At 59.3% G+C, this 9,926-nt stretch overlaps 1 protein-coding gene across 5 annotated transcripts in view; it reads right to left on the reverse strand.

The window, feature by feature from the left end:
- The window catches only part of PLXNB2 (plexin B2), a 32,663-nt gene that overhangs the window by 13,855 nt on the left and 8,882 nt on the right, over nucleotides 1-9,926 (reverse strand). For 3 of the 5 annotated variants that reach the window (XM_032266202.1, XM_032266203.1, XM_032266204.1), the window contains exons 2-3: nucleotides 6,071-6,123; nucleotides 346-1,432 (exon numbers count right to left, since the gene is read on the reverse strand). In XM_032266202.1, the coding sequence (XP_032122093.1) occupies nucleotides 346-1,416 (1,071 nt within the window). In that variant the 5' untranslated portion in view covers nucleotides 1,417-1,432; nucleotides 6,071-6,123. The remainder of the gene's footprint in view (nucleotides 1-345; nucleotides 1,433-6,070; nucleotides 6,124-9,926) is intronic. The other 2 variants (XM_032266205.1, XM_032266206.1) reach the window with 1 other exon arrangement.

A 9,926-nucleotide genomic window follows, 5' to 3' on the forward strand; every position in this document is an offset into this window, starting at 1 on the left:
TGTCAATGGCAGGCAGACTCCTGCCCTGGAGGGCCTTCCCCACTTGGGCTCCAAGACCAGCCAAGTCCTTCCCTTCCCTCAGGCACACGTGGCCCCACACACACCCCCAGAACAGGGCCACGTGGCAGGGAGCCCCACCATGCTCACCGCTGTGTGCCCTAGTCCCTGGAATAGGCCTGGGACTGGCGCCGGCATGAATGGCACTGAGAGACCCGGCACCCACCCACGCAAGCGCCCACCACGGCCACGCTGCTGACTCGCACCCTCCCCGGCAGGCTAGGACACAGAAATCCACTCGTGGACGCCCGAGGCCCGTGCCCTGCGAGGACACACGGAGGCCCGTACCGGCGAGTGGCCGCCGCACTCGATGTCACCGTGGAAGGGCTTGTAGAAGATGTCCCTGGCTGCCTCCCGGGTGCTCGTGTAGCAGGTGTTGCGGTTGGCCTCCATCTTGTCATGCACCTCATCCAGTGGGAATAGGCAGAGGCCCGCACCGGGGCCCCCGGGGCTCCGGGCATCCCTGCTGAAGACGGCATACAGCACCCTGCCAGAGCCAGACGCGGCCACGGAGGCAGCCAGGCAGGTGCCAAAGGCGGCGGCCTTGGGGTCAGGGTCCTGGCACTGCAGGTCCATCTCCAGGTAGGAGTAGTAGTTGGGGTCCTGTCTGCACATGCGGGCCAGCAGCGTGCGGTTCCGGGCCGGGTGCTTGTCCTGCTGGTTGAAGACAAAGAAAACGTAGAGGCCATCCTCGAAGGCGGCCACAAACTGCTGTGTGTTGGTGGACAGGTAGCCAGCCTTGTAGGTTGCGTGGTCTGTGTAGGCTTCGAATGCCTCCCTGCCGTCCGTCCGGTCCAGCAGCCGAGTGCTCACGATGATGCCGTTGTCGTGCGGCCCGTTGCCTTTGCCCACAAACAGCACACGGTCACCGCCGGGACCTGTGGAGCTCACAAGCCCCACCGTGGCCACGCCCTCATCATTGCTGGCCACGAAAGACTTCTCGCCACTGCTGTCTTCGTAGAACAGGCGCTCGGAGATGTTGCTCAGGCTGCGCAGGGCGCAGATGCCCTTGAAGAGGCTGCCACACTCCACCAGGCGCTTCCGGGGAGGGTCCAGCAGCAGCAGCTGGTTGACATTGTCGGTCATCTCGGCTTCATGGCACTGGCTGGGCTCAATGGGTGGCGTGCACTTCTTGTTGTCCAGGGCTGGGCCCGTGGACACCTGCTGCTCCAGCTGCAGCTTGGCATCCAGCTGGTAAAGGGCATTCACCGCCCCCACGTACACCACGCCCGAGGCCTCATCAACAGCCAGGTGGTTCAGCTCTTTCTCGCTGCGGAAGAAGTCTGGTTTGCGGGGCCGCAGGCTGGCACCCGCGCCCAGCAGGCCCAGCAGGGTCAGGGCCCAGAGCTCCAGTGCCATTGCCCACCCCGGCGCCCTGTAGGAAGAGAGAAGGGTCAGGGGAACCCGGGCCCAGAGGACCCACCAACAAATCCCCCTCCAGTCCCTGCCCCAAACATCAGAACATGGGACAGAGAGAGAGAGTCACGCCACTCCACAAACCAAGGAACCCGGAGCTTCGCCCATTCCTGCTTCACAACCCCACCATCCTCAAGGTCTTGCTGGAGACCACTTCCCTGCCCTCCTCAAGTCCACCCTGACCGACCACTGGGCCCAAGGCCTGGCCACCGCCCGTGCCAGGATCCCTCCTAGAGGTGCTCAAAGCACCGGCAGGCGTCAATGCCCCCAGAAACACTCTCAGGGGCTCACATCCATGCCCCCGACCTGTGACTGCAAGGAGCTCTCAGGGGCTCATACACATGCCCCTGGCCTGTGACTCCAAGGAGCTCCAGGTGGTGAGGAGGCACTGGCTACAGCACACAGGCCCAGGCTGGCAGACAGACCCCTGGACGTGGGAACAGGTAGACCACATGTGCGGCAGAGGTGAAGTACACAAGAAACCAGAGACTCAGGTGAGAGTGGGGGTGCATTTGCAGAGCCTCAGATGTGGGCTCAGGGGAAACAAAAAGGGGATCTGGGGAGCCATGAGCAGCTCCAAATCTGTGGGTAACCCCCCATATAGGCACCAAGGAATGAGAGCTAAGCAGAACCCTGGCACAGTTAGGGCTTCAGGAATATCTCACTTTATAGTGTTACTACTCAGCTATTTCCTTTTATAATCATATATTATTTTATAGAAATAGAGCTCCCTTTATATAATCCTTTATATATAATCATATAATAGTCGATAGTATGAGTGCCTAAAGAATATTTCCCTACATATATACCTATAATCATATCTTAGTTCATAATCGGAGGAATGCCTAGAGTGGACACAGTACAGAGCATGAATTAAGGAATAAGCAGCTTATAATTGGAGGAATGCCTGGAGCAGACACAGTGCAGAGCATGATTTAAGGGAAAAACAGTTATACCAGGACAGGAATCCATGACCCAGGCGGCAGCGTTCAGTATCGTAAAGATACCCGCTGTGTGGCAGGCTTGGGGCGAGGGCCACTCCTCCTGATAGAGGAGTTGTAGGACCTTGCTCCAGTTCTTGTGGAAGGCTGCCCTCGGACCGGCAATCCACCTTGGTGACTGTGAACTTTATCAGCCCTTGCTACTGTGCTGCTCGAAAAGCATCTTCCCACAGAACCCATTGGAAGCTGCCAGAAGGTGGCGGTCGCCTTGACAGCTCTGTCACTGCTGTGTGACTTAAAGCATCCCCCATAAATCTTCTTAGAAGTAGTTTCCCATAGATAGAAGTATTGCACACTGCACCCTCTTCACTGCGCACGGCCCACCTTCAAGCCTCGGTGACCTAATGGGGGTGGACCCCTTACTGCACATGGCCCTTGCCTTCATGGGAACGGGCCCCTTGCCGCGCACTGTCCACCTCCCGGCCTACGTGACCTAATGGGGGTGGACGCCATGTTTTATTGCTCACAACCCTATCACTATCCTTAAAGATGATTTCACTCGCTGCCCTGCCCCCTAACCTATACACAATAAATACTCAGCCTTCTGGACATTCGGGGTCTCGCCTGACTCCGCTTATGGGTGGCGTGGCCCCCTGAGCCCAGCTGCATTTTCTTTGTACTTCTGTGTCCTGTCTATTTCTCGGATCCTGCGCCTCAGCACAGCATAAGGCTCACTCACGGCCCTGTGGGGCCCTCAGCCCTACACAAATCCACCAGGTATCAGAGGGAAAGGCCCCCACGTCTGTGGGCTGGACAGGCCTCATCCACATGCGTGTAACTGAGCACGTGTCCACGTGGGGTCCAGGTCTGTGCCTGTGTGGACGAGGGGATGTGTGACAGGGGTGAGCTGCTGAGAACCAGGCTGCACTAAGGGTCTCCCGAGGACACTCTAGGGCCGCACAGGTGGACCCAGGACATGTGTGGTCCTCCCTCCTTCCTTCGCTACCCAACTCGGGTGCATCTTGGGGGCTTAGACACAAGTGGCAGACGGAACCCTTCTGCCTCTGAGCTCTCCTTCAGGGTGGTCTGTCCCTCTCACGCTAGGGACCCTGCTCCATCAGGGCCAGGGTTCCCTATAACACCCTTCCCTGCCAGTGCCCCCTCCTCATGCCCCCAACTACCCCCACTCCCAGACCCTGGGTGCACCAGTGCTGGGGGCTCCCAGGTGTCCAGGGCAGCCAACAAGTGGGTCCAGCCCCAATGGCAGAGGGTCACGATGGACGGAGGCCCGGGCCTCCAGAGGGACTGCCACGCCCTCTCAGGCCACCTCACGTGTCACCTGCCTGCATATGCTCAATCCCTCGAAAGACAATCCTCTTTCTCACAGCCTGTTTGAAATTTTTAAGTGCAGAAAGAACAAGCCACAAAATGCAAATGTTTCCACATTCCTGTGTCTGACGAGCCGGCTGAATCAGGACAGCCTCGTGACCCACTTCTCAGGCGAAGAAACTGAGGCACGGAGGGCAACTTGCCCAAGGCCAGGCCGTGGATGTGGGTGGGGCCGGGATTCTGACCTGTGGTGGGAGCAGCCTGGTGTATGATCACTGCGCTTCTCCACCCCGGACTGGCCTCTGTCCTCCCAGGAGGGCAGGGACGCCCCACTCTGCTGCTCCGTAGCCAGGGGAGATGTTTCTCCAGAGCCTCGGCTTTGGGTGAAGCTGTATTTACCGGCACAGCTGCCCTCCACTTCCCTGTGGCACCCCCCATTCTGATTACCCGCATGCTTCCTGAAACCTCTTGAGGTGTAACCAAGACGCAACCAACCGGTAATGTCCGAGCCACCCCACGACCAGCATGGGTGAGACCGGGCTGCACTGGCCTCCCTGCTCCCTGGGGGTTTGCCCCTCAGCCAGGCAAATCCTGCCCAGCACAGAACCCCCTCCTTGCACTGAGAATTCGGTGCTCAGCTGTTGCCCGGCCCCTGAAGCCCCCAGGTGCACATGAGCACAGCAGCGGCTGGGAGAGGTGACCACCCACAGTTTAGGGAGTCCCTGGCAGCTTGTTGATGGCAGAGAGGCCTGGCAGGGCCAGGGGACCGCAGGCTTCACCAGGATACGGGTGATCAGCCAGGAGAAGACGCTGGCTTTAGTGAGAGACAGGAACATTCTACAAGCCCCTGGGGACCACTGGGAGGGTAGGATCCTGGAGGAGGGGGCTCTATGCCCAGCTCAGCCAGGGTCCCCCGCTGTGGCTCAGCAGCCTGTCTAGGGAGAGGAGAGGATGGCGCAGGAGCCCCAGGCCTCCAGAAGAGACCCAGAGGCTACAGCCACGGCGGACTGCTCTCCCAGGGAGCAGCAGCTCCGGCTCGAAGGCCCCCCAAACGCCGCCGCCCAGCCCCTCCCCCGCCCCGGGACCCCCGGGGCAGGTCCCCAGGCCCCGCCAGCCCCGCCTTCTAAGCGCACACAGCGGCGCCTCGGGGGCAGGCAATGTCCAGGCCCCTCGGCCCGCGCCCAGGCCTGCTGCCTTCCCCTCCCGGCCCCCTCACCCGGCCCCGCTCCGCGGCGGCGGCCTCGGCCCGGCCCGGCGCAGCTCCCGGAACGAATGGAATGCGCCGCGGCCGGGAGGGAGCGCCGGGGCGGCGCGGGGGCGGCGCGCGGGCGGGGCCGCGGTCCCCTCGGATCCGGCCGGGACCGCGGTGGGGCAGCCTGGGCGCCCCCGCCACCCGTCCCAGGAAAAGCAGTGACTCTGGGCCCCTACCGGCCACCCCCACCCATCCCCGCCAACTTCCACCCAGGGAAGGCACTCGCCCACCCGCCAGGGCTGCAGGGCCTCGGTGCAGGAAGAAGGCTCTGCTGTCGCCGCCGGCAGCTGGCAGACTCTAAGTGCTCAATAACCACCACTGGGAATGCCCCCTCCGCCATGCTCCCAGGCCCTCCAGGGTGACAGGCACAACTGGGGTGACACCCACGGTGGCAGCTGCCTTCTGCTTCCTGGACAAACAAGGCCTCAGGTGACCTGCCTGCCCAGGCCCAGGAGCAAAGGGCAACCCACCGGACCAGCAGCAAAGCTTCGTCTGGGCAGGAGGTGCCAGGCACAGCCAGCTTTGCTTCCTGCTGCCTGTGTTCCTGGAACAGGAGGGAGGGCGGGCAGCAAGCACTTCCTGTTTTGAAGCCCTCCTGGGACCCCCACTTACAGGGCTGGTGGGGATTTCCTCGGGCCCTCTGGTGCCTTCCTTCTGGCTGAAGTTCGGAGGGGCACTTTCAAGAGGCCACACCAACTCTGGCTGCGGCTGGCCCACAAAGCACCGCCCCTCACCACACCCCCAATGCCTGAATTCCCAGCGCTAATTCCCAGAACTGGGTGCCCCAGTCTCGATGCAGAGCCCACTCCACCTCAGCAAAAGCTTGGCCTCAGAGAACCCCGGGGGCCTCACAGTGGCTCTGTGGGCAGGGAAGCTCCCCCTCCCTCCCACCCCTGCCCTCTGTTAATCCAGGCCAGGCCAGGCCATGGAGGGGCTGCAGAGGGACAGCTATGTGCGAAACCTGGCTGGGTACAGCCTCGCAGATACCACATGGCAGTTCCAGATCCCTCCAGACTCCCTGTCCACATAGCCCCAGCCACCCACGGCCTTTCCCAGGCGGGGTGCAGCCCCTCACCGAGGCTCCAGTGGTCCGGCTCAGTCTCTGCTCCAGGCCAGCATCAGGATTCTCTAGGAGGCAAAGGAGAGATGGTGGTCACAAGAGGAGCCTGGCCTGCTGTGGAGCCCCCGAACCTGTCCCATGCTGGCAGGGGCTGGGGGAAGAAACAGCCTACAGGACCCCATCTGGCCTTTGCCTACTCCCTCTGACCCCCTGCATGGCCCCTCTCTCATCCCTGAGACACCTCCAGGGCTCCGGGCACTCCCCTCTGGCAGGGACTTCTTTTCATTCTAAGTCTGTTGACACGATCTGCCTGTCTTTAAACTAGCTATGTCTATTACATTGCTTAAAATAAACTTTCTGGAAAAAAAGCTGCTTTCTGAAAAATATGCACACCCATGACCGTGAAATTTCACTTACTAGCTGTGTGACCTTGGGCAAGTTACTTAACTTCTCTGTGCCTCATTCCCCATCTGTGGAATGGAGACAGTAACAGTGAGCTACCGAGGGGTCTATAAGAACTAAATGAATTCGTTCACAAAAAGCCTCAGAGTGTTACACTGTAGCACTCAGCAATGCTTGCTATTGTATCTGTCTTCCCGTTCTGGATAAACACCCACTATACCCACAGCCAGGCACAGACCCAGGGTGCTTCCCGGTATGGTTGGCTTCAGTGAACATTTGGCAGCCACCCAGCATCCCACCAGAGGACACTGTGGAAAACTACAGGTAGATGCAAGCAGGTGGGTCTGTGCTGACTGTGATGGGGAAGTCTGGGGTGCAGGGTCCAGCCCCATCCATCTCTGAGAGGCTCCAGAAGCCCTCAGTCCAGTTGACCTTGTGATCCGCCTGCCTCAGCCTCCCAAAGTGCTGGGATTACAGGCATGAGCCAGCGTGCCTGGCCTTCTTTTCTTTTCTTTTTTCGCTTTTTTTGAGGCAGAGTCTTGCTCTGTTGCCCACGCTGGAGTGCAATGCGTGTTCTCGGTTCACTGCGAACTCAAGTGATCCGCCCGCCTTGACCTCCCAGAGTGCTGGGATTATAGGCGTGAGCCACCGCGCCTGGCCCAGCTTACTTAGAAAAGTCATATATGAACATAGTCTTAGACTTGTGTTTTGCTTCAGTCTTAGAGGGCGGGTCTTGTCCCGTCAGCCTCCTGAGTACCTGGGACTTCAGGCTGCACCACCACACCCAGCTTCAAGCTTTTTTGTTGGTGTGTGTGTGCTCTGTGTGTGTGTGTGTGTGTGTGTGTGTGTGTGTGTGTGTGTTGAGACAGACTCTCACTCTGGCCTGGGTGGGAGTACAGTGGCCTCCTCCTTGCTCCCAGAGTTCACCACTATTTTCAATTTGGACTGAGGGCTTCTGGAGCCTCTCAGAGATGGATGGGGCTGGACCCTGCACCCCAGACTTCCCCATCACAGTCAGCACAGACCCACCTGCTTGCATCTACCTGTAGTTTTCCACAGTGTCCTCTGGTGGGATGCTGGGTGGCTGCCAAATGTTCACTGAAGCCAACCATACCGGGAAGCACCCTGGGTCTGTGCCTGGCTGTGGGTATAGTGGGTGTTTATCCAGAACGGGAAGACAGATACAATAGCAAGCATTGCTGAGTGCTACAGTGTAACACTCTGAGGCTTTTTGTGAACGAATTCATTTAGTTCTTATAGACCCCTGGGTAGCTCACTGTTACTGTCTCCATTCCACAGATGGGGAATGAGGCACAGAGAAGTTAAGTAACTTGCCCAAGGTCACACAGCTAGTAAGTGAAATTTCAGGGTCATGGGTCTTGCTGGGAGGATGCAGCCTCCTGAGAAAGCTGGGACCTGCCAGGACTGGAGACTCAGCTGCTGAAGGAGGTGGCAGTGATGGTGGTGGGACGGTGCCCCCAGACCTGTCACCTTGAAGGGACGCCATGCCGGCCTGTGTGCCCCTGTGCCCACTCCCTCAGCCTCCTGCAGCCCTAAACTTCTCCCGGCAGCACACCTCCAAGGGCCAGCCTCCAGTGGCCCAGGCCCCAGGGTGGGGGGATCAGCCAAGGTCAGGGGAGGCTGGCCTCCTCCCAGCCGACCCCAGAATCCCCCCCAAGGACCTGCCCCAAGCGATCAATGCACTCACAAAGCCAGAGGCAGGACCTAAATGCCACTCTCCTGGAGGAGGCTTCCTGCCGTCCTCTTCCCTGGCTCTCACAGTGGAGGAAGGTCCAGAGAATAACACCTGGACCCTCCCACCCTCGACCTGGGGCTCCTCCTGGCCCATTCGACCTCCTCCGCCTGGCCTCAGGCTTCTCCCACCTTCACCCATCCGGCCCCCAACACTCCACCAGGCTCCATCTCTTGCTCACAGGATTCCCACTTAGCTACCCCAGAAAAAGGAGTTTCTTCCTTGGGAGGCTGTGGTCACACCCGACCACACAGCTGGGGCCTCAGGGCCTGAACTCTGGAGCCAGACCTTTGAATTCACACCCCAGCTCTGTCATGTTCTAGCTGGCTCAAGTGGACCATTCAGAAAGCTGCTCTGGGCTGGGCGCAGTGGCTCACGCCTGTAATCCCAGCACTTTGGGAGGTCGAGGCGGGCGGATCGCAAGGTCAAGAGATCGAGACCATCCTGGCAAACATAGGGAAACCCCATCTCTACTAAAATATAAAAAATAGCTGGGGCGTCTGTAGTCCCAGCTACTTGGGAGGCCAAGGCAAGAGAATTGCGTGAACCCGGGAGGCGGAGGTTGCAGTGAGCCGAGATAGTGCCACTGCACTCCAGTTTCCTCATGTGTAGCCTGGGGGTCATAAAGGTGCCCACCTCAGAGGGCTGCCTTGAGGTTGAGTGGGTGTGGAAATTTTTACAGCTGTGCCCTCTCAGAGAAGGCACCCAGGGAACACTGCCTCACAACATTCCCACGTCCATGTTCACTGTGCTACCCGGTGAAGCTCCTGCCCATCCTTCAGAACACCCAGACACCCTCCCTGACCCAGCCCCTGAGGAACCAGCCTTGCTCTGCGGTCTATGGTCTTCACCAAGAGGCCCTGGCCCCCCCACCCAACACGTCCAAACACTGGATCTGGCAGCTTCCCAAGCTCCATAAGCCTGGAAGGTGTAGTGAGCCCAAAAGCACATCTGCCCCCACAGGACCCCCCAGACCTCCAAGAGAGCAGAGGAGGGTCTCCTCCCCCCAACCTCCTCCTCCAATGGGGGCAGAGGGCAGCCCAAGGATGCTGGGCCTCTCCCTATGCCCCAGACAGCATGGGAGAAGCAGGAGCCACTTGCTGGCTGGGCACCTGTGGCCCTTCCCCCGTCCTTCTTTTTCTGACCAGCAGCCCCAAGCCCCTTGCACAGACTGAGTCTGGCCACCACCGCTCCCACCAGGTAAAGGTAAACAAGAGGCATCTAAGGGGGAAGGACAGAGCCCTACTCCAGATGAGGCCAAGAGTGGAGGCTGCCAGGTCCCCCAACTCCTGCCAGCCTTGGTTCTGAGACCACCTCAAGTCTTGGCTGCACTGGGAGAGGGTTCTGAGGGGGGAGCTAAATTGGGGGTTCTCTGCCTTTCAGTATTTTCAAGCAAACACAGACTTAGCCATTCTTTTTTTTTCTTTCCTTTGAGATGGAGTCTCGCTCTGTTGCCCAGGCTGGAGTGCAGCAATCTCTGCTCACTGCAACCTCCTCCTCCCGGGTTCAGGTGATTCTCCCAAGTCGCTGGGATTACAGGTGTGTGCACGACACCCAGCTAATTTTTTGTATTTTTAGTAGAGACGGGGTTTCACCGTTAGCCAGGCTGGCCTCGATCTCCTGACCTGGTGATCCGCCCTCTCAGCCTCCCAAAGTGCTGGGATTACAGCCCACTGCACTGCCTGGCCTGAACCATTCTTTTTTTTTTTTTTTTTT

Source organism: Sapajus apella, unplaced genomic scaffold, assembly GCF_009761245.1.
Source record: "Sapajus apella isolate SASKATOON/1434 unplaced genomic scaffold, GSC_monkey_1.0 scaffold156, whole genome shotgun sequence".
In the NCBI taxonomy this organism is placed as follows: Eukaryota; Metazoa; Chordata; class Mammalia; order Primates; family Cebidae; genus Sapajus; species Sapajus apella.